This window comes from Drosophila eugracilis, unplaced genomic scaffold (assembly GCF_018153835.1).
Source record: "Drosophila eugracilis isolate 14026-0451.02 unplaced genomic scaffold, ASM1815383v1 contig_1722, whole genome shotgun sequence".
Lineage (NCBI taxonomy): Eukaryota > Metazoa > Arthropoda > Insecta > Diptera > Drosophilidae > Drosophila > Drosophila eugracilis.
This window is the reverse complement of record NW_024572558.1, coordinates 27,406-52,597: the sequence shown is the minus strand read 5'-3', so window position 1 is coordinate 52,597 and position 25,192 is coordinate 27,406. Positions and strand designations below refer to the sequence as shown.

At 39.3% G+C, this 25,192-nt stretch overlaps 1 protein-coding gene across 1 annotated transcript; it reads left to right on the top strand.

Moving 5' to 3' along the window:
- The first annotated feature begins 2,011 nt into the window (after nucleotides 1-2,011).
- On the top strand, nucleotides 2,012-23,014 carry LOC121530508 (guanine nucleotide exchange factor DBS-like). The gene is made up of 5 exons (XM_041819663.1): nucleotides 2,012-2,122; nucleotides 2,195-2,392; nucleotides 20,899-21,076; nucleotides 21,288-21,448; nucleotides 22,946-23,014. Exons 1-5 carry the CDS (start codon nucleotides 2,060-2,062, stop codon nucleotides 23,012-23,014), a joined length of 669 nt encoding a protein of 222 aa, XP_041675597.1. The 5' UTR covers nucleotides 2,012-2,059.
- Nucleotides 23,015-25,192: the final 2,178 nt, after the last annotated feature.

The following is a 25,192-nucleotide window of genomic DNA, read 5'->3' as shown; positions in this document are numbered from 1 at the left end:
AAGAGGGTTTGTTGATCATACAGGTTGGTGAATTTCAGTCGTCGGAAATGTGTAGATCAACCTTAAGATCGGCTCTTACCATCAGGGAAGCTTCTTCTTTTGTCGACAGAACAAATTTAGCCTTAACTGGTCGAAAAGTTGAGCATGACTGAGATATTCAAGCTGGTCCGTTCCACAGGTTGGAAGAGGCCCTTTGGAAGTATTCCTCGGGATGCGCAGTCTGCAGGGTTTCGCCACTTCCAATATGTTTCCAGCAGCTACGTGGGCACGTCTCTAAGATTTCTGTAGTACGGTTGCAAACATAAGTGTTCCAGGTCCGGGGAGGAGGTGATAGCCAATGCAGGACTATTTCAGAGTCTGACCAACAATTTATACTGAATATATGACCAGGGAAATCAACTTAGAGAGCAAATGGGCTGCGTTTAGCTCAAGTCTCGGAATGGAGACAGACTTAATAGGTGCCACTCGAGTTTTTGGCGTTATCAAATTAACAGCATATCCCTTGTAGACCTCGACGCTATAGATGTAACATAACCTTAGACGATGCATCTGCATCATCCGTGCAGTTCCATTGTTTGAAGCAGTGCTGATATGTGGCAAGGAACTCGACAAGTTTCCAATAAATGCATTTGAGATACGAACTGTTGATACTGTCTAAATATGTAATTGGGGAGGTAGTACTTCATTCCAATCGTCAGAACTACCAAAACCCGGAAAACAAAAAGTGCAAAAACCTCGGGAAATACAAGAGCTAGAAAGCTATGCTCTACGTCCTTAATAGATACCACTGAAACTTGCCACGAGTTTTCATCTGGCTCACTCTAACGGCCCATCCGCGGGAAACAGTGGCGCCCATAATATTATAGTGTGTGTCTTCCACTAGCAAAATTAATATTTTACTATTCTTATATTCTTATAGTCGCGGCACTCGACTATATCGTTTCTTCTTGTTTATATATATTTATATAAAATATATTGTATATATAATATTATTATATTATATAATATTATACTTTATTATATAATATTATACTTTATTATATTTTATTATTTTATATTACATTATATTATACTTTATCATATTATATTATATTATATCACATTATATTCTTTTATAATATATTTTTTTATTTTATTAATATTAAATTATATTTGTTTATAAATGAAGTGGACTGTATTATTGTTTATGTTGCTTTTGAGGTTTTTTTTTATTAATAATAAGCGGTTTTACAAAAGGTTTTAAGGTGGGTTGCGATTAGCGAGCAGTTGCGGGTACAAGCTCAACTAAGTATATGACTGTCGAAAAAAGTGCGGAAAAAATGCAGAAACACGCATGATATTCCAATACTAATGCAGATCGACTACACTTTCAGCTATGAGTGTGAGCTTAAAGCTTTTATGTAGAATGCAAAACAATATTGTGTATTTAACTAGGTGCGATTAGAAAACAATACAATAATGAGCATTTAACTAGGTGCGATTGGAAAACAATAATAAATTACCGATCTATTTCTTAACAATATTATATTATATTTAATGATATTATATCTTTTATAAATTAACTTATACATCCATTATTATTAATTTTCCATATTATTTAAATTACTTTATTTAAGGGCTATTATAATCGCATGATATTTGAAGACTTCGTCCCTGCTAGTCTGAAAGGAAAAGAAGATGTGCTGTTTGGAAGCCTACACGAGTTGTATACGTTTCATTACGACGTTTTTCTCAAAGATCTTGAAAAATGTATTTCAACAACTGAACTCGTCGCACTATGTTTTGTTCAAAGGTTAAAAATGATCAAATTATGTTTAATTTGTTAAACGTTATTTTTTATAGCGCGAAAAGTTTTATCAATTGTACTCAATTTACTGTCAAAAAATTCCTCGCTCAGAGCATTTGCGCGAATCACTAGTGGATACACATTTGTTTTTCCAAGAGTGCCAAAAGCGACTCGGTCATAAACTTCCGCTGTCTGCATATTTGCTCAAGCCAGTTCAGAGAATTACAAAGTACCAACTACTGCACAAATGAGCTCCAAAAAGCGCTTGACTGTATGTTAATCGTCTTAAAGTGTGTTAACGACTCTATGCATCAAGTATCGATAACTGGCTTTCCGGTACGTATAAGCTTTGAAAATAATAATAAAAATAATAAATCCAGCTAAGAAAATATTTTTTGAGTATTTCAGAGTGATATTGCACAGCAGGGTAGGCTCTTGATGGAAGACTCATTCAAGGTGTGGTCGGTGTCTAAAGGGGATATTCGTCTTAGAACAAAGCCACATCAGCGGCATATTTTTCTTTATAAGAAATCGATGTTATTTTGCAAGAAATCTACAAAGCCATGCCACAATAAAAGTTTATATCAATTTAAGTACGATTTAATGGTAAGTAATATTCATTTATTTATTGTAAAATGCTTATCATGGCGAATTAACAAGAAGAAAAGCTATAGTCGAGTGTCGCGGCAATAAGATGCCTGTTACTATTTTATCCAATTTTAAAATATTAATGTTGCTAGCGGAATTTGACGAAACTCTTGAGCGGCAGAATTCGAAGAAGCCAAATCAGAGAACACCGTGTGAACGCTTCGGAATTTTTTTTGCGACTAACTTTTAAGTTGAAGAAGAAACAAAAGATTGGTATACTTATTTTCTTATTCTCTATTCCTTAGAGCGAGACAAATATCGATACATCAAGATCTCTTTTTAATACCTATACAAGCGTGCATTGTAACAGACAGAAATATACAGGGTACTTTATTTTCTACAGAAACGACACCTTATGTCAGAAAAAGCATGGTTATTATGGATAGGTATTAATAGAAAATATTATAAAAGATAAAAAAAACCCACATTTTAATATTATGAACGCCACACCTTGTGGCCAGGTGAAAACCACCAAAAGCTGCTGTATAATCTCTAGAATATGTATTTCATAGCATAACATCATAGCTCTTATTAAGAATTGGGTGGGTGTTATGGGATAATGTTACCACCACTGCGCCGCAATTGCAAGATTATACGAGGTGTGTTCAAAAAGTAAGGTGACTCTTCAAATTTCGCGAATTTCAAATTTTTCGATTATCGAAACCTTTTAGAAGTTATACGAGGTGTGTTCAAAAAGTAAGGTGACTTTTCAAATTTCAAATTTTTCAAATTTTTCGATTATCTTCAGTTTTGGGAACAAGAAAAGTCACATGGGCCAAATCCGGAATATGGTGGCTGAGGCATTATTGTGGTGTTGTTTTTGGCCAAAAAACCAAATCCTTTGATCCATATTTTTCGATAGCAAAAACGCCGAGCTCGCAAAATAACTTGTAACTTTACGCCTCTCACAACCAAACAAAAGAGGATGTTCCATTGAAACTTGGTACAGATGTTAGGGAAGAGTGTACCAATATAACAAAACAAAAAAATCGATAATCGAAAAATTTCAAATTCGCGAAATTTGAAGAGTCACCTTACTTTTTGAACACACCTCGTACATGCTTAATCCGAATATTCTAATTGCAATAGTTTCTAACAGATTGTAGTGGGCGTGGCAGGATGCTGAGATAAACTTGTTAGTAGTACTAATTGTTAACTTCGTTGGAAATTTTCTATTTCCACATTTATTTTAAGGAAAGTTCTATATATGTAACTCTCCGGTGATTGTGAGCGTGGCAGAATGCTGAGATAAACTTGTTAGTAGTAATAATTGTTAACCTCGTTGGAAATTTTCTATTTCCACATTTATTTTAAGGAAAGTTCTATATATGTAACTCTCCGATGATTGTGTAAATCTGGTGTACTCTAGTTGTGTCTCTGCTTGGAGTGCTCATTTGTTTTTATAAGTGCTCGCAGCATATGATGAATTGAAATTAGCAAACCCAACACAAAAATGTCGAAATATGTGCAAGTTATATGACACATTATTATTATAACTTTGTGCCAAGAACTCTTATTTTCAATTAACTCTGAGAAACCCTAAATAAGTCCGTGGTCAGCTAATTCTGTCAAATACGCCTCCCACCGTGAACAGCTTAACTCAGTACGCTTCCAACGGACGCTGTAAGCATCCAGGCCGATATTCTAAACATCGGAGTCCCAATCGCGCCTGAAGTCCGCTAATGTAAGCACTAATTTCCGGCCTAAATTCGATTTCAAATTTAATTGGGAAATTGCATTATCCTATTTTTTTATTTTTTTATTAAATCCACAAGTGAGAAATTTATTTTGCACGCTTATCCTGGAAAAAATAAACAAATACAAATCAAATAATTGTACAGTCGCTCATAGACTAAGAACATAAAATGTTAGAAATACATATAATGTATTAAATATAATTCTCAGTCAATAATTTCAATTTCGCAAATTGGAATATTTATTCGTAGTTAATTTAAAAAGTTATTAGGTTATTAGGCCTCATATGGCCACTTACGACACCGTCTGTCATCATACACGTTTATATTACTTACATAAATTAGTGTTTTAAAATTAATACCAACTATAAAGTTTATTCTTGTTCTTAGTACTAGAAACTGAAAAAATAAAAGTACCTTTGGAACTCATGTTCAACTACCCTACGTGAATTGCATCGAGCATTATTTCATTGGGGGTGTGGTGAAACACTGAAATAAATACTATTAAACAACGTATGAAAATTTTTCGTTGCACAGGGCCGATGCATGCAAGATGGGATTGCATATGGTGTTTTAATTGAAAGCATTAAGACATTGCGGTTGGTTAAAGAATAGACCGAATAAGAGGCGTACTTATTATGAATGCCAAAAATATAATGCTGGCGTCCGGCAAAACTTTACCAAAAGCAGCGGGCACAAGTATCCCACCCATTAAGATGCCGGTAACTCTCTGAATAGGCAAATAGATTTGATAGTTGCTTTGATCCTGTAAAAAGGTTTGATGTCCTCGTTAACCCAGAGGATCGTTTCCACCGAACCTTAGAATTAACCTTTTCTGCTCATCCAAACAGCTCCTTCGTTCTTGGCTTCTTAAATTAAAATGAGATGTTTCCGTAAGTGCAACTTAACTAACCTAAATTACTTAATTTCTGAGTACTATTGCACAAATTGATACGATTGCGCGGATATTTAAAAGCCAAGGAATGGTTTAATGGTGCTTTAAATTCATTTTTTGATAAATGTGTTTCCAAGATTTAAAAAGCAAAAAATAAACTCTTTAAAAAAACTTAAAAGATCGGGTAAGCCATCGGATTTCCTAAAACACGTAGTGTCTGGCTCCAATTCTCTTATTTACTTGTTGTTTGAGTTTTTTAATGATCCGAAGCAGTAATTATATTAAGGCCAAACGAATGTCCCTACCGTTGCCTTCATCGGTACATGTAAGCTCGACTACGGCATCCTTTGACTCTAAAATTGCCGATTTATTTGCTTGCTGTTTTTTTAAACCACCTATAATTTTTATCTAAACAAAAGTTACTTTTAGTTTAAACTGTTAGTTTTCACCATTAATTACGGAACATAGCATAACAAATAACCTGGAGAACACAAAAATTTGTAAACAAGAATTTTTCGCGATTTATTAAGAAGAGTAGGTTGTAAGGCCTCATATGGGCAGTAACGTCACTATCATTTATTAAAAGGTGTCGTCGTCAAAAGTTTTACTTTAAAATTGGATAACACAGTAACGGGTATCTTATAGTCGCGGCGGTCGACTAGAACGTTTCTTCTTGTTTTTGCATAATCTTGTCAGGGATGATAATGATTCTGTAGAATTAACGAGAAGATTAACATTTATATGCCTGCATGAGCCTTGCCGTGTTATTTGTTCTTATTATAACACCCTTTATATTATAATTTGTGTTTCAATCTCTTTCCCTGCGTGGTAGCTTAAATTTTGAGTTTTAAGAACCTTAATTTAGTGAAGTTTTATCTTTAAAAACTTATGTCGCGAAGGAGTTGCTTAGATGGGCAGAAAAACTTTTAATTCTAGGATTGAGTGGTAACTGTCCTCTGAGACAACAAGAGAATCAATCTTAGATACACTAACTAACCATTAACAAATATCAGATCTTATTGCCCATTTAGAGGGTTAACTTATTTGTTGTAAAGAAAGATCAAGAAGGCCATCAACAATGTCATGATCAAATAACGGCGTGGAGGCAACCAAGCGAGTTGGACAGGACCACGAGGTATCATGCAGTTTAAAAGCCTCCAAAACTATCAGGTGGTTCGTGACCAAAAAAAAATATAAAACAGATTTTATTTCTTTTCTTATAGAAAGCTTAAATTAAACATGTAGTTTTTTCCCACGTCCACTTTAATACCCACAAAACGAGGAAAACGGTGGAGTCTATAGTATAGTAATTTATATTTTGGATTGATGTTGTCGAAAATTTATTTGTTTACCAAAAAATGTTTCAAATCGGAACAATTTTTCGCAATTAATTCAAAACAAGAAGGGACGCTATAGTCGAGTACATTAATTTTGCTAGTTGAAATGGACAAAGCGCCACCTTTTGTCAAAAAAGCATATTAACTTACTAAAACCTTTTAACATAAATTTCCTCTAAATAGAGAAATATGGTTCCGATTTGAAAATTCCTTGATAAATCGATAGATATTGACAAAAATATGTTATACAAGATCAAACGAATACATACATTATAGTAGGCGTGGCCGAATGAAAACTCGGGCCAAGCTGCAGTGGAATCTTTTTATAACTTTCTATTATTTACAGTTCCCGAGATTTTCGAATTTTTGACTTACCGCGTATTTGTGGGAGTTAGAGTGGGCGTGGTCAGATGGTGTACAAATAGTACGGATTGTAGTTACACACTTATAGTAACCTTATAGGTACCAAAATATAAGCCTTTCTACAAAAAGCGAAAAAAAACGTTTTTCGAGCTTGGTGTGAGTAAGAGTAGGTGTAGCCGGACAATGGTACCACCATAAGATGCGCTGTCATCAAGATTATGCATACCTAATTTCATTTTTCTAGCCCTAGTACTGCCTAACATTTCAGCGATTTTAGTTTTTAGTGTTTTGTGGGCGTAAGAGTGGGCGTGGCAGGATGGTGAAATAAACCGCGCTGCGTAGAGACCCCAAGAATCTTCATGCTTAATCTCAACGTTGTATCTCCTATAGTTCCTGAGATCTCAGCGTTCATACGGAGAGACGGACGGACAGACGGGCATGGCCTAACCGACTTCGCTATTGATACTGATCAAGAATATATATACTTTATAGGGTGGGAAACGCTTCCTTCTACCTGTTACATACTTTTCAACGAACATAAGATACCCTTTTACTCTACGAGTAACGGGTAATAATACAGGTTATATAAAGCCGGTGATGGGCAGAAAAATGTACGTCAGTTTTTAAACATATTTTTTCTAGTAAACAATTAACTGCTTTAATTTCTACTAGCAAAATTGGTTAATAATTTTATAAGTATCACCTCAGTTGAACTTATCGAATTCAAACCCCTTTTCCGAATGTTTGACTTCTTCGAAAAGCCATTTTATTTTGACGAAAAGCTGACTTAACGCAGATGCGATTATTATTATTTTATCAGACATCTTGGCATCTTACTCGATGCAAAACATAGTATCGTGCTGGGCTTTATTAAAAGATAGTCAAAGGAATAGAATGACCCCTATGACATCAAAACTCTTTTTATTTGTTTAGTTAGTCTGATTCTAAACTGAGATGCAAGCCTACACCTTTCTTCTTATAAGAGCAGATACTTGCTAATAAATATGTCATCTCTTACTTACTACATTACTACATTGTAGTTCGAACTTTGCCCTTCATGAACCCTTTCGGGTACTATGTTCGAACTACAATAGCGTTAACAACATTACCTCCATCTCTACTCCTAACGCGTTTAAAGTTTCGTTACTAACTACTACTACTATTAGCTCAAAACGAACTTTTCCTTGTATCTATACTAATTCACTCGGATCTATCCCGTGCACGAAACCTAGCGTAAAAAGGCTGCGCTCGTCGGTCGGGAGGTGGGTTGTACGACAAGCAACAGCAGTAGCATAAAAAACATAACCTGGTTGCCACAGTCTTAAAGACTGAATTTTGGTCTATGAAGAAAGAATAAATGGTTTTTCGACTTTAGGTGGGGACTTAGTCTAGCCCCTGCATAGAGCACGTCATGACAATCAAAGTCAGAATCGTTGCAAAAAGCATTCAAAAAACGCTTCGTAGTGAGGTTTGGAAAGCTGAAGATATTTTTAACAGGATATTAACAAAATCCCTTAGTAAAATATATAGTATCAGTTGACACTACCGTAGAAAACCCAACCGAACGGGCAAACAGGGCATTTGAACAGATGCCGCTAAAATGTCATATTCGACATTCCTTTTTATGTTTTTAAGCACACCGTTAGAAAGCTTACTCAAAATATGCCTGAGTGGTTAATTATCTCGAATTGCACTCCGAAGGAATCTTTGGAATGAGCTTAATAATAATTTAAAGGGTATTACCGGATTTGTTCGGGATTTTTTTAATTTTTTAAATCAAGTTGGTTGCAACTGTAGATACCACTATAACTGTAGTTGTCATCTCTGAAGATTTTCTGAAAATGGAAACCAACGAGATTCTTTTCTTCACTGAAGATGAAATTGACCGTTTGGTATGTTCCAGAAATTTCGAAAACTTATTCACTATTTAAGCAGCCCAAGACAAGAATGGATACAGCAGCTTTCATTCGTAAACAGCTAAGTGCTGGGTGGAAATAGACGGAAGAACAGTGCTATGCGAAAAACATGAGAAAGGCGGGATTCTGTATAAGGCATCGATTAAAGATGTTTTTGAGACAACCAACAGGATACAAAGACGGAACAAGCAGGGCTTGCAAGCTTAAGAGAAGTCCTTACGGTGTGAAGCAAGCCACATAGAACATGCGCCTTACAGTCTTACAGTCGGTATATTCCAGAAAATATACTCTCATTCTAGTGGGCTACCAACAGATCGACGAGAGATGAGAACTTTTTTCGGGGAGATAAAATCGGAATTCAAAAATTTTAAAACAATTGGAAGCCAGTTCCAACTCCAAAATCAAGCGCACAGAAACTTTCATACCAGGGTAAGATGACGAGCCAACCAAATTTAATTTAAAGATTATTTACAACATCCGTTGACACCTAAATATCTCTATGAATGTAATTAGCTACACTATTGTTTGTGGTCTAAAGCCATGTTAGGTTTGCCGCCTCGGTTACTCCGATCGGCGATTCCAAGAAAAAAAACGAAATTACGCTACAAGATGGTATTTATACCCGTTACTCGAAGAGTAAAAGGGTATACTAGATTCGTTGAAAAGTATGTAACAGATAGAAGGAAGCGTTTCCGACCCTATAAAGTATTCTTGATCAGGATCAATAGCGATGTCGATTGAGCCATGTCCGTCTGACCGTACGTCCGTCCGTCCGACACAAAGATACAAAGTTGAGATTAAGCATGAAGATTCTTGAGGAAGATTCTACGCGGCGCAGGTTTACAAATCACGAAAAACTAAAATCGCTGTTAGAGCTAAAAAAATGAAATACAATCTTGAGATGCCAGCGCATCTTATGGTGGTATCAATATCCGGCCACACCCACTCCTAAGCCCACAAAGCTCGAAAGACGGTTTCCTCATTTATTAGAACTAAGTGACTAACTATAAGTGATAGAAGGTTTGGCTTAAGCATGTAGGTTTTTATGATGCCCCTTATGTGTCAAGCCACGCCCACTTTAACGCCCACAAAACCCGAAAAACCATAAATGCGAAAATCTCGGAAACTATAAGAGCTAAAAAGTTGTGCCTAAGAATACGTATTTAAAAGATGCCACTGCAACTTTCACCAGTTTTCATCCTGCCACGCCCACTCTAACTGTGGCGTCTATAATATTATAATGTATGTCTTCGTTTACCTTATATAACATATTTTTGTCAATATCTATCGATTTACCAAAGATTTTGCAAATCGGAACACTATTTTGCTATTTATGAAGATATTTAGGTTATAAGGCCTCACATGGGCAGTGACGTCACTATCACAAGAATACCTACAATAACGCTAAGAGCACCCCAAAAACGGTAAAAACTGAAAAGATAAAAATTTTGGGCACCCACAGCTCCCACAAACAGAAACTGTCGATGCCTTTAGAATCTGAAAGATACTTGTCTCAGTTGTAAGACTTTACATGGACATCGACGACATTGTCATATAAGAAGCATTATAAGGTTCAAAGAACTAATGACGCTAGTTAAATTGCACACGTAGACAACTTCGGTTGAATTTCTATTTTTTAATAAGTTAATAGAGTAAGGGGTGGCTGACAGGCTGCACTTTAATATTTAATGGGCATTGGTCGTTGTCTATTCCTGTTCCGAGGAAATTTACATTTACAGAGATAATTGTTCATATCATTGCGCCACACCACCTATGTGCAAAATGTGGCTTTTGGTGATATGAAGCAGTTTAAACGGTGTTAATTCCTTTGCCACAATGCACAATCGCGACGATGTCTACAACTCGAAACATTACAAAAGATTCCGTTTGAAGGACTTGCAGGGTTTCTTGGTCAAAAGTGATTTGAATTCATCGTAATATTAAATGTTCGGTCTAAAAATTTTACTTCAAGCGACGGTTATTGCAAGTATATAGTCTTGTAATTCCAACATAAGAAGTACAAGAATTACAAGAAGTTTATTATATAAAAGGCCATTGATTGAGGTTAGTTTGCTAGCATGGTTTTGTACTTTGGTATTCATCTGGATCTTCCTTTTGTTCAAACTAGTTAACTCCGATTTGGTACGCCTGACTCCGGAGATCGGTGTCGTTATTGATCGTAGAGAATTAAAAATTCTGGCTACTCTTTAATGAAAGCCCAGCGGCTCTAACAAGCTCTGGAGGTGAGCGATATCAACGAAAAGATTGGTTTTTCTTTTTTCTTATTTTTACGAACTCCTTCCATACGGGTACTATTTTCGACCATAAACTATTTTAACGAATTTGGGTTGTAAGTAATTAAACATATGCCGGCCTAAGGATAGAATTATAGCATTTTTCGCGGAATGGAAAATTACGACAGTGGCTATAGAATTTACAGCTAATCAATAAATGTGCCAAGTGACTTGGAAGTATAGTAAAAATATATTAAAAAACAAGAGGAGCCTATAGTCTAGTTTCTCGACTATAAGATACCGTTACTGTTTACACAATTTTAAAATATGATTTTACTATTGGAAACTTCAAGCGCCACCTATTATCGGAGAAAGCATGTTGAGTAACTTATAGTGACGTCACTGCCCATATGAGGCAAAATAACTTAAATTTTTTAATAAATAATGTTGCCATTTGAAAAATCTTAGGGATATCGATAGATATTGACAAAAATATGTTACACAAGGTAAAACGAAGACCTTCATTATAATATTATAGACGCCACAGTTTTCCGTTTTGTGGGTGCTATGGTAGGCTTGGCCAAATGAGCTGCTGTGGCATCATTAAAATATGTAGTTTCTCGACTATAAGATACCCGTTACTGTTTTACACAATTTTAAAATATGATTTTGCTATTGGAAACTTCCAAAGCGCCACCTATTGTCGGAGAAAGCATGTTGAGTAACTTATAGTGACGTCACTGCCCATATGAGGCATAATAACTTAAATTTTTTAATAAATAATGTTGCCATTTGAAAAATCTTAGGGATATCGATAGATATTGACAAAAATATGTTACACAAGGTAAAACGAAGACCTTCATTATAATATTATAGACGCCACAGTTTTCCGTTTTGTGGGTGCTATGGTAGGCTTGGCCAAATGAGCTGCTGTGGCATCATTAAAATATGTATTCTTATGCCTAACTTTCTAGCTCTTATAGTTCCCGGAATTTTCGCATTTTTGCTTTTCCGGGGTCTCGTGGGTGTTAGAGTGGGCATGGCTAGATGGGAAAAAACAGTTCGCATTGGAGACATCGTAAGAAACTACAAGCCGAATTCCACATATCACTTATAGTTATAGAGATGTCAGCTTTTCCATGAAAAGCGAAAAGCTTCTTTTGAGCTTGGTGGGCGTAAGAGCGTTGCGTAGGGACTTCAAGATAATTCATGCTTAATCTCAATTTTGTATCTCTTATAGTTCCTGAGATCTCAGCGTTCATACGGATGGACGGACGGACGGATATACTTTATAGGGTCGGAAACGAATCAGTATACCCTCTTACTCTACGAGTAACGGGTATAAAAAAAGATTTTTCTTACTGGTACTATGTAAAATTGCCCTTGTGGACAGTCATGAGAACCGTGGGCTCCAGCTTTCCTTCTACAGTTTCACCAACTTAATATGTTATCTTTTGGCGAGCAGCATTTTCTTTCACCGTAAGTGCTGAACCTCCTTTTGAGATTCATTGTACGAAGCTGTCCGGGCAGTTCCATATATCACATAGCTTTACCTTGTATTAGCCAACAAATTACACCTAGCAACTAACTATAAGTTATTGAAAGTTTGAATTAAGCATGCAGTTTTAAATGATGCGTATTTCTGGCCACGCCGACTCTATCACCTACAGAACCCGTGAAACGCTGAAATTTCGGTAACTATAAAAGCTTGATGGTTAGGATCACGCATACATATTCTTCAGATGTCACCGCAGCTCGAAGTGGTATAACGTCCATAAAAGACTAAATACTTAATTCGTTGATAAACAAACGTTACAAAGTGGCAATTAAGACTTTATGATCTTCAGATGCCACAACTTTGGGCAGTTAAAGCAAAGTGGCCTTGAAGGCGACTCGGTAGCGACTCGTCCCAATCTAATTTTTGGAGCCACAGCTAATGTAAAAGCATTTTTGCCTTTGTAGCCACAGGATACAATGGCCAAAAGGCACAATGGATCGAAAAGCCGCGCAGTCACCGAGTGCATGCTGCGTTTTGTCGCACAAGGATCCAGAAAAGAGTCATCGAATCGAAATTGAAACTAATCTTTGCCAAGTAACCAAACCACTCCAAAGGTTTAATTACGTCTGAGACAGCCAATAATGGCATAACAGCGCTGTCTCTGGGAAGTTTAAAAACCACTTTGCCAATTCAAAACTTGCCTCTTGCAAAACCAGAGAGATGAAGGCTTTGCAGGTTCCCAACGCTTCCGGCGCCTGTCAACAAATCGTCAACATAGAAATCTTTCTGAATGACCTTCGCAGCATTTGGATACTTAGCTTGCGCCATCTCTCCAAGCGGCATTAAACACCGGATGGCCATAAAAAGAGCATAAGAAATTCCATATATTACGGTATTCAACTTGAAGATCTTCAGAGACTCAGAAGGATCTCGGCTCCACACTTTAAGCTGGAAGTTTCGGTCAGCTTCGTCGACCATCACTTGGCGGTACATCTACTTAATGTCCGCTGCAAGGGCGAACTTGTACATTCTATACCGAAGCAGCGTAGAATAAAGATCCTCTTGAACTGTGTGGCCCACCATCAATATGCCATTCAACGCATCCTGCGTCGATGTGCAGCTTGAGGCATCGAATACTACACTCAACTTGGTTGAGGTGCATTGAGGCCGCAGCACGCATTGGTGGGGAATGAAATAGTGTGGGCCATCTGGAATTTTATCATCAGTAGAGGACAAGTGGCCCATTGATACATATTCCTCCATGAAATCCAGATAAATTTTTCATTAACGAAGTATCTTTTGACAATCTCCTTTCAAGCGACAAAAATCTACGTTTCGCAACTTCATATGACGTACCAAGAGTTATTGGGTCAGATTTGAACGGGAGACGAACCGAAAATTTCCCAGACGACAGTCTTTGAGTATTTTTCGCAAGGTGTTGTTCACAAAGTTGCTGCTCAGGTGTATGGACTTTAGCCTTAGGCGGAAGGTCCTCCACAGACAGAAATTTCGGCAGGGTGGTGTCGATTGACTCCAACGATTTTTCCTGACAGCCGAGATGTATCGAGTTTTTTTCCTTTGTTTTGTTTTCCGAGGCACATCTCCCTGACACTATTCAGCCGAGAACAGTTTTTTGTAAGATGGGAAGTTCAGGCCCCAGCTTTATCTGGCCAACTGACAGAATTTCAATGAATGAATCTGCGCCGATAAGCATGTTAATTTTTTGGGGCTTGAAGAAGAATGGATCTGCCAATTGAATATTTTCAGGTAGGCTCCACCCGCTGGTGTTCCGCGCTGTATCCGGATGATAACCAAAAATCTTCGTTGCCCAGCAAGCTTATTCGCAAGTATTCTCTTTTGATTTGTAGTCTCTGAGCGAGGTCATCGTTCACAAGATGTGCTTATGTACTTATGTTGGAAAAACAACGCTCGGCAAGTGGCATTGGGAGGTGCGCTTTTCCGGAGGAGAGGTATCATCTCATAAGCTTGCTTTTTTTTATATTTGCTATATTTTTGCTATTATGGTAGTTGCTTGGGGTACACGGCCTCTGTGTTTGGCTTCGATTTGATTTTGCTTTTTCGAAGCATTTTCAATGTATGAGTTTAAGACTGACCCTCTTCTTGTAAAGATTGCTTTTTTTATAAAACAGTTGATATTTGATTTAACAGGTATACTGCTACCTATGTGGCAGCTTGAGCAGGTTTTAAATATAGGGGATAACAAAGTGTTGGTATAGAGGTTACAATACAATACAATACAATATTTCTATTCATTTACAGCTTAAATTACATCAGACTTCGAAGGTGTTACATATATCTTAATGGGAGATCGTGCGGGTGGTAACTTTTGAGTCTTCTCATTCTTGGTCTGCAAATTAGCCTCTTCGCCAGGGAGTTAGGATTAGTGCCAAGGCGTCTGAAGTAGCTTTCAGCATGCGTTCGACAAACATCGCCTATCATTGGGATTTGTAGATCTCATTCTATGTCTCTGGTTCTCATGTACCATGGGGCATTACAAATCGATCTGACAGTTTTGCGTTGCGCTACACGTATTTTGTTTAGGTTCGACTTAGACGCTATGCCGAAACCTGTAATGCATATTTCCAGATTGGATTGCAAATCGATTTGTAAATTCGTACTTTGTTGGACAAAGAAAGTTTATTTCTTGCCGTGAGTAGCCAGGACATATTTGCTGCTTTTGAAAGCACTGACTGCTTCACCATTGTTTGTGTGCCTCTGTCAGGTGAGCCCTCTATCTAAAATCATACCAAGGTACTTGTAGTGTAACTCGGGACGAAGTACAGAACCGAGCATTGAAATGCCTGGGCAGTTTTTTGGCCTTGTGGAGAAAGTGACACAGGCACATTTGTTGCAGTTCATGCCTATATTCCATTCGGTTGTCCAGTTTTTAAAACTTGATAAGTACTCGTGCAGTCCTAAGGTTGCAACGTCTATGCTTGGATTCCGGACCATAACCGCTGTTTCGTCGGCGTATGTTGCGATTAGCATGTCATCATCGTCAACTTCAGTACAACACCAGGAATCTGGCGTATACAGTAAGTAAAGTATCGGGCTTAGTACACTGCCTTGTGGTACACCCGCTGAGATTGGACGTTTCGACGACTTTTCACCATCGACAACAACACTAAATTTCCTATCCGATAAAAAGCTCTGTATGAGGAGGAAAAGCTGCGGCGTTAGTAGTATCTTTAGCTTGCTTAGGAGACCGTCGTGCCATACCCTATCAAAGGCTTGTTGGAAATCCATAAACACAGCAACTGTGTACATTTTGCTTTCCATGGCTTCCAGAGCGAAATTAATCACGCGATGAAGCTTTTTAGGGATGCCGTGTCTTTTTCGGAAACCAAACTGCCACCTTGGAATAGCTCTGCTCACACTTTCAAGGCGAAGAATCCGATCCAGTATTACTCTTTCCAGAGAGCCGAAATGTTTTTCGGCAAAAACGTCTCTACAGATCCAGAAAAAAAAGACTCGACAACCTCAGTCTTTAAACAAAAACAAAATAAAACAAGAGGAAACGCTATAGTCGAGTGCCGCGACTCTAAGATACCGTTACTGTTTTACACAATTTTAAAATAATTGTTGAGTAATTGATAGTGACGTCACAAACCAAGTGAGGCCTTATAACTTTAATTTCTTCATAAATAGGGAAATAACAAAATGTTAACAAAAATAAGTTATACATTATTCTGGCTTTAATAGCTCCTGAGATTTCTGGGATTTTAGTTTTTCCCGATTTGTGGCGTTAGAGTGAGCGTGGCAGGATGCTGTAATAAACTTGCGCTTCGTAGGGACTTGGTTAATCTCAACTTTGTATCTCTTATAGTTCCTGAGATCTCAGCGTTCATACGGACAGAGGAACATGGCTTAATCGTTTTCGCTATTGATACTGATCAAGAAACGCTTCCTTCTACATGTTACATACTTTTCCACGAATCTAATATACCCTTTTACTCTACGAGAAACGGGTAGAAAAAGGAAAGCCATAAAAACGTAGTCACAAAATTAGGACATTATTGTTAGGCAAAATACAAGACTAGGTTCGAAATTATCTACATCCCCGAGCTTGAACCATGCAACTATGATAATCTTGTAATTAAACAATTATTAATACCCAATAGGTCATGCATCTAACTATCAACAAAATTTTTATATTATCGACTTCTAAAACTATGCGGATAAGCAGGATTTTGAGGAGGGACAGTTAATCACAGCAATATTTCATCATTTTTAACATAAAGTTCAAATCTGGCATTTTCTCCAACTACGCAGAATTTACTAACGTCGTTTTTATTATTTGGAAAGTAACTTCATGCATCTGACTTGTAAAAATCTTTGAAGAGCATGTTACGGCACCCGTTGCGCACGAGTTATGTATTAGGAGCGTTTGATATTCTGCTTTACTTTTTAGAGATAATAAATGCTTCCGTTCAGTTAGAGTTAAAAACCAAGAGTAAAGTTTATTACTCAGCTTGGGTTATGTATATATTGAGTATAAATGTGTGCCAATGTTTTGGTGTCAGAAACCAAGTGTTGCGACTAAACTACCTCCTTCCTACTTTTGTTGGTATAGGCGGCCAATGACCGATCGGCGGTCGCCGACAGGGTAGCACAAGAGGGTTTGTTGGGGGGTTCGTTGGGTAGGTAACTCCTCCCACCAGGCTTGAAGTGACCGCCAAATTAAAGGAATGGTCGGAGCGAGATAACTTGGTGGTTTTGCGCAAGTGATATACGCTGTTTTTCCCCTCATAGCCATTAAAAAGATTACTCCAATTTTTGTAATCCCCAGCCAAGCTAATGTGTAGGTTAGGTGTGAAGAAGTATAATTTCCGATTTAAAATTTTATTGTATTCGCCATATGTCAGGTTGTTTATTGTGGTAGTGCAACTGGTTTTAAATAAATCACAGCCTTCAAACATAAACTGCTCTTTACATGAGGAGAAAGATCAATGTGTGATAGTACATATAATCGGGTGTCGATAATTGGTATTGTAATGTTAAGGATAAATCTATTATTTCTAACTGTTAGTGTATTTAGATTTATCATTCGGAGCAATTGTTTATCTGTCTGTCTATCGAAAAGATGTTTTTCTGTAAAATTTCCGCGGTACTATTTACATGGTTAGTCAAAATACCTATGTTGAATAAGGAAGAAGCCCCAGGCGATTGCCGCGGCTATAAGATACCCGTTACGGTATTACACATATGTAAAATATTCATTTTGCCAGTTGAAATGAACAAAGCGCCACCGCTTGTCAACAATGCATGTTTACTAATAGATTGTGAAGTCACTATTCATGTGTGGCCTTGTAACCTACATTTCTTCATAAATACCTAAAAACGGTTCCGAATTAAAAAATGGTAAATCGGTAGATATTGACAAAAATATGTTATACTAGGTCAAACGGAGACATACACTATAATATTATAGATTAAAACTCATGGCAAGATTTTCTTAAATACATATTCTTTAACACAACTTTCCAGCTGTAATAGTTCTCGAAATTTTTGCATTTTTGGTTTTCCGGGTTTTATGGGCGTTAGGGTGGACGTGGCTGGATATAAAAAATACAATTTGCATTGGGGGCATCATAAAAACCTACATGCTTAGTCCTAACTTTCTATCACTTTCAGTTACAAACATACCAGCTTTTCTAAAAAATGCGAAAACCGTCTTTCGAGCTTGGTACCACCATAAGATGCGCTGCCATCTCAAGATTATACATACCTAAATTCAATATAATTTTTTCGTGTTTTGTGGGCGTTAGAGTGGGTGTGGTAGGCTTCTGAAATAAACTTGCGCTTGTAGAGACTTCAAGAATCTTCATGCTTAATCTCAACGTTGTATTTCTTATAGTTTCTGAGATCTCAGCGTTCATATGGACAGACGATCGGACGGACAGACCGACAGACGGACGGACAGACATGGCCTGATCGACTTAGCTATTGATATTGATCAAAAATACTCTATGGTCGGAATCGCTTTCTTCTACCTGTTACATACTTTTTGATGGGTATAAAAATAGTTTTAAGTGTGTGAAATAAAAATTCAAGTTTGAGTTAGTTTTTGTGACTATTTATTTTTTAAAACAGTTGCTATTAGGGACCTCAAGAATCTTCATGGAATCTTCCGTTCATACGGACAGACGGACGGATGGACAGAGGAACATGGCTCAATTGTTTTCGCAGTTGCTATTTTTATTGCAATTCACATTTTTATAAAAAAGCTTTTCCTAAATTCATTTTTTTAACAGTTTTTATTTTTATTTAAATTAAACTTTTTATAAAGATTTTTTCTGAAATTCATTTAGGATTTTAGTTTTCTTAAATTTTTTGTAAAGTTTTTTAACTGACGAACGCATTTTCTTTGAAAAAAATTTTACCCAAAGCGAAATGCAATTGGCCGATATACATCTTAAGCGTAAATGAAAAGGGTAAACGAGCATAATTGCTAGAAAGTCTTCGAGTGAATGACGCTAAAACCCGTTCGTCTTTATCACCTGAACGACGGGAAGTAAGTTAGAAAGTTATCGAGTACGCGATGCTCAGGCACTTTCGTCTGCGACACATGAACAACGGGAAAGTCGCCGAAAAAATGTTCGCAATGACTTTCAACAAAACACAAGGACAAACCATTGCAAGTGTGTGGACTAAATTTGGAAAATGCTCGCTTCTCACATTGGTTGACTGCTCGCGCGTCGGAAAATCTTTTGATTAATTTTTGCACCTAATGGAAAAATAAGATACACTGTATATTCCAAAGCATATCAATAAATATTAAATAGAAACCTAAACAAAAATTATTTTATTTATTTTGTTTTGCCCGCGCATGGTACAAACGTTAGAAAACTATGTCAAGCTTGAGAATCGGAGCGAAGAGAGGCGGGAGCGCTAGTTGAATATAATAAGTCATTGCATTCAGAGACAGGCAAAAGAAATTACCGACCGAAATTGTTCATACAACGCCCATTGATTTCCGGCAAGCCATAAAACAGGCCCAACTAACCAACAGTTACGGTATTTCTCAATAGAACAGGATATTTAAAGTAGGAGAGAGTGTTTGTTAAGCAAAATAAGACACTGGAATATATTATATATTTATACAAGAGAACGTCAAGGCTGTTTCTTTTTGGCACCCGAATCACAATTATACTTTTCGAGTGTTTGTCGCTCTCACAAACAGCAACAAAAGAGTAACACACTCTAACGCACAAATCGCTTTGGGTGTTCACTGAATTCTATTTACTCGATTTTACTGCACAGACACCTAAAACATTAAAGCAAAAAAGGAGAGCGCGAAACACTCATGCTTTGGGATAAGTGTTTCGGGTGTCTTCAACTGTTTTGCATGAGCAGGTCATTGAGGATTGACCGAATAATTTTACATGAATTTAGCCCCTTCAGAATGTCCCAATATTTTAGGATTTTCCGCGACGTAATCAAGACATCATGAACATGAGTGTCTCGAACTTTCTTTTTTTGCTTTAAGTGTGTCTGGTGCAACAGAATAGTTTGGCTGTATGAGCACATTCGAAATTATCAGTGCAAGGCAAAAAACGTTATTTTAGGGTGCCGATCACAATCTAAGTGCTGTAAGCGCACAAATGATTCGGGTACCCTTATTGTTTGGATACACCCTTGCCGTTCTCTGATTAACACCATTATGGAAAGAAGAGAAAATACAAGCACATCTAGGAACGCCTGATCTCGTTAAGGGGAGGGTACTCCATTAGGACAACTTTAAATGAAGGTATCCTTAGTACACTAATTAAAAAGATAAAGCGAAAGAAGAATGCATATGTTTACTTTTTCAAACTCCTTATGTACAGGCTTGTTGGTACAACCCTTTTATTAGCATAAATGCACGGTCGAATCATCGGATGGAGGCATCCACTCTTACAGTCCTACCGTCCGAAAACATTAGTCATTCATATACCCTATACCCTAGGATTGCAGGGATTACATGAAAGAATAACCGACGTCTTTGCATTTGAAAATCATTAGTCATGACTCTACTACTACTCTACTCTACTACTCTACTAAGCATGCCAATGCTTCAGGCCTAAATGCCATCTAGAAGATTAATGATAAAATAGCATCAGCATGGTCACTTAAGATAACCCGTCGCAGCTGGAGTTGCAATCAGCCTTGTGTGCATCGGCTCCGTAGTCCTTTTCCTGGTGCTAAGGAAGTTTCGAGAATAAATACAAGAGGAACAATCAGCAGTTTTAGCATAACCGGTGGGAGTAGTTATAAAATAAGAATTTGGTTCTCTTTTTATAAATAAAATACATTTTATGGAATATTTATGTTATATATGTAATATTTGAAATATAAATTATATTTTAAGAAGTGGGTTTGAATGGTTTGTAAACTATTTGCAAAACATACCTTATAATTGTTACAGAGTTAACAAATTTCTTGCAACGTTTGTAAACATAATGTTTGTAAGTAAAATCTTCGTTTTGATTTTTAATTTAAAACTTTGTCATATTGACATTTGCAGATATCAAAAATTGGCTTAACGGAATCTCTTCGAGGAGATGCTTCACGTTTTGAAATTTGGCTTAAAGGACGTCAGGAAGTTTATACTCTTAAAGGTGAAACTATAGGTATAGGTGTATATATCCGCGCCCAGGGCAACGGAGATCGTGGCTGGCTGATAGAACCGCTCATCCGCCAATGTTACGCCTCGGAAGTGGGCACGCACCGCCTCGCTCAGCTCTCGAGACGGCGTACGAACGCGCACGTGAGGCACGTAATTTTGAAAACGACCTCCAGCCGAACGCTATCATCCGTTTTGGAACACACGGTGGCCGAACAAACTTATTCGTCCCCCACGCGTCGATGCAGCTCGAGGGCGTACACGGGTCGATAAGGGCCCCCGTGTCAAAGATCCGGGTCCCGGTGTCAATGCGCACAAGCGCGGTCGACGCACGTTGACGCTGTACCGCTGCAGCAGCGATGATAGGGTGGGCGCAGCGGCCGCGTCCTGCGGGGTCCCTTGCCGAGAGGCGGAAAATTGCCTAGGCGCGGATGACGCGGGCGGACGAGCGGTGGACGGCACCCGATGAGCGGCGGACGAAGGCCGTGGAGCACCTGAATATGACTGGCGGAACTATGATGAAGAAACAAAACAGCGTTATCAGAATTGATGTGAAGTTCGATTTGGAAATACGGGCAGAGCTACGAGACAGCACAATGGACAGAGACAGCGGATATCCCCATCGGGATTGCGAAACAAAATACGTTAGAGCGGAGTATGCTTGGGGTCTACCCAAATTTGCCGATACATCTTCTCGATGTCGGCGTTGAAGACAAACCTAAAGTATCGCCACTTTAGGATTTGAATCGTCAGGTCGGACCGGGCCCGCGTAAAGAATGTCGTTCACACTGGTCCTGTTTGCGGACGGGCTCGAAGCATTGAAGACTACCCGCACCATGGTGGTCGTGCTTCCGAGCTTGAAGACGTCATGATGTGGAAGATAGTAGGTAGCGTAACTGCTCGTGGGAGAGACCTCGGTCATGTGGCCTAAGTCGATGTATTCCTGGATTACCGAGTCATAACGGGCCTTAAGGGGCGGATCCCTCTTCAGGCGCTGCTCATTACGCAGGAGCTGAGCAAGTGCAAAGGACCGTGAAGCCGATAGCTCGGAACCCTTCTGCTCGGGGTCGCGTAAGGGGAGCGTCACAACGTACTTGCCACACTCGTCTCTTCTAGTCGTCTGGACAAAATTGTGCTCGCAAACTGAATCAGGTTCCGAATTGATCTGTGTGGGCACATCCTCCACCTCCTAAAATTTGGTGAGGAGGTGATCCAGCGAGTCACCGAGGCTACGGGCAATTCGTGTGGAAAAAACGGATCCCTCTTCAGGCGCTGCTCATTACGCAGGAGCTGAGCAAGAGCAAAGGACCGTGAAGCCGATAGCTCGGAACCCTTCTGCTCGGGGTCGCGTAAGGGGAACGTCACAACGTACTTGCCACACTCGTCTCTTCTAGTCGTCTGGACAAAATTGTGCTCGCAAACTGAATCAGATTCCGAATTGATCTGTGTGGGCACATCCTCCACCTCCTAAAATTTGGTGAGGAGCTGATCCAGCGAGTCACCGAGGCTACGGGCAACTCGTGTGGAAAAAACGGAAACGCTGCGAGGGTTGGCTGGAGATAATGGGCCTGTCAGCACCCATCCAAAAATGGTTTCCTGACCGAGAAGCGACAGATGTTAGCCCTGGAATTACCGAGGTGAATGAACGGAAGAATGTCAGCTCCTATTAACACATCGACTTGGGAGCTTTCAAAGAAGTTGGGGTCCGCTAGGGGAGTGTCGGGCAGCCCCTTGAGACGATCCCGCGGAATCGGATATGATGGCAGATTTCCTGCTAACTGCGGAAGAACGTAAGCTGCAGTCTCTAATTGTAGCCCGGGTCAAGACGGCGACCGAATGGAGAAATGGCACAATTTAGTGGACTGCGTGGAAATGGTGTGATTAAGACCGGACACTTGGGCTTGAATCGTCTTGAAGGGAAGCTTGATAAGGTTGAACAATCGTTCAGTTACGAAAGTCGCTTCGGACCCTGAGTCTAGCAGTCAGAGCACCCATCCACGCGGACATAAGCGAATAGGGTGGTTCTCCCTCGCACAGAGATCGCAGCCCTTATGGCCCGGAACCACTCGAGTTTCGTATGAATTGAGCCTCCGAGCAGGGGCAGTAGGAAGTCCCGACCTTGGCGGAGAATGCCCGGAGCCACTAGGCCTGACGTCGTCGATGTTATTATGTACGCATTGCTCCCACATAGAAAGTGTGACCTTGGGGAGCTTCGCGGAAATCATAGAAACCAGGAGACAATCCCAAGCCTCAACATTGATGGCGGACATTTCTAGGGCTGTCAGATAACTCTGAATGGTGGCTTCCAGTCAGCGCGACCCCGGACTCTTGAGAAATAACCTGGAGGTTGAAAAGGATCTTCAACTGGCTATTGACCAATAGCCGCCGGTTCTCAAAACGGTCTGTGAGGCTTTGCCACGGGTAAGCGGAGCCTTAGAAACAATGGCGTGTGTGTCACCACTTGTTTTGGACAGCAATTGGAACAACTTCTCTACCGGGGTGAGCCGCGAGTTCTGTATGTAAATGGCCGTAAACAAGTCTCTAAAGGTAGGCCACCGAAGATAATCACCCGCAAAGACCTCAGTATCCACTAGAGGTAACCGGCAGCCTGTAGACGTGGGCGTGTCGACATTGACAGAAGCCTGAGTGGATTGGGAGGCAATTTTCTCCCGACGCTGGGCAATACACCTTGAATATACGGATTAACAGTAGCTGTACTTCAATTCCAGCACTGTTGAGGTCGCCGAATTGTCGTCGGACACGGCTAGCAAATCGGAGCAGCTCTCATAGCACTTCTCCACCTTCTCCCAGAGTGAATTTGGTCTCGATGGACTTCGCATATGTATTTGGAGCCTATTTCCGTTTTTGTGGCGCCCGGGGTATTTATGTTAGCCTCAAATTGGCTAATTCGATCTGTTGTGGCGATGAACTTTTTCAGCGGAGCGAGTCTGCCTCTGTGAAGGACCGGGGATTGTATTGACGGATTCGTCACTCTTTGCCCTTGGAATGGTCCTGGTCGCCTTAGGCTTCAAAAGAGGCGGGCGCGGCGATGCGGATTGAGATGTGTCCAAACTGATGGCTGGGATCGGACGCGGATTTTTGTCGTCTCCCGTGGGCATTCTCAAAAATCAATTCGCTGGTCAGCGCTTGTCGACTGACTTGCGCAATAGGTGCCTCGTTCGAAGCAGTAGCCGGTCACACTAATGTGATGAGAACGGTGAGATCGCGGATGGATTGCGATCACAAGGAACTAGTGGGCACTAGCGGCGCCGATGTCGAAAGGAAGGTCGTGTGGGGCACAAATCGAAAAAAAACTTCAGGAACCAAAAACATCCCAGAAGTAGACGAGGTTTGTTGAGATTGTAGGCGAATGTTGCCTGATGCGGAGTAGAAGCTGCGCTAGAGGCACGGAAAATGGACAAGTACCGGAAAAAACGTGCTCGTTCGGAAAAGAATTGATGACGATCTATATGTGTATATTTATATAAATGTGGCTCGTACGTAGATATTGAATTCCTAACTATTTTCGAAATTAATTGATTTTTTTTTTAATTTAGTGTAACGCAGCCGGGTATGCCGTCGGCACCCTGTACGTAGTTCACCCCAAAGGAAAAAAACAGCACAGAAAAAAAACACAACAAGGTTGAGAATTTAGGCGACACAATCACGGCTTTGTAGTGAAATGGCGTTTTATAGATGTGGGGTTTTTTTTAAACAGATTTTATTTAAATTTAATTTTATAATTTATGTATTTCCTGAAATTGGAGGCAGAAAATATTTGAAAATATAGGGACATGCATGCAAGTTTGTATATATGTAAGGGCACGTGGGGCCTAGGTTGGCACAGTGGTGCGTTGATAAGTGGACTGTATAACTGGAGGAACAGAAAGCCGTGTGGTGTAAAAAACAACACTAATTGGGAAAAAATATTACGCCAGCGGCGGACTGTTCGGTGAATTTAGAAATTTTCGGAACTAATTCACACCGGCTGGCCAATATTAATTATGCCTTATGCCTGGTCAATTTTACGCGGATTAATTGCTCCAAAAAAAGTGAATTTGAAGACGAAGAAGAGTAGAAAATCTCACACTGCCGTTGTGTCGGAAAACTCGGATATGAAGTCGACACGGAAGGAAAACAAAATCTTGCAGCAGTGTAAACGAAATTTAATGTTCGGACCACTGCTGAAGACCGG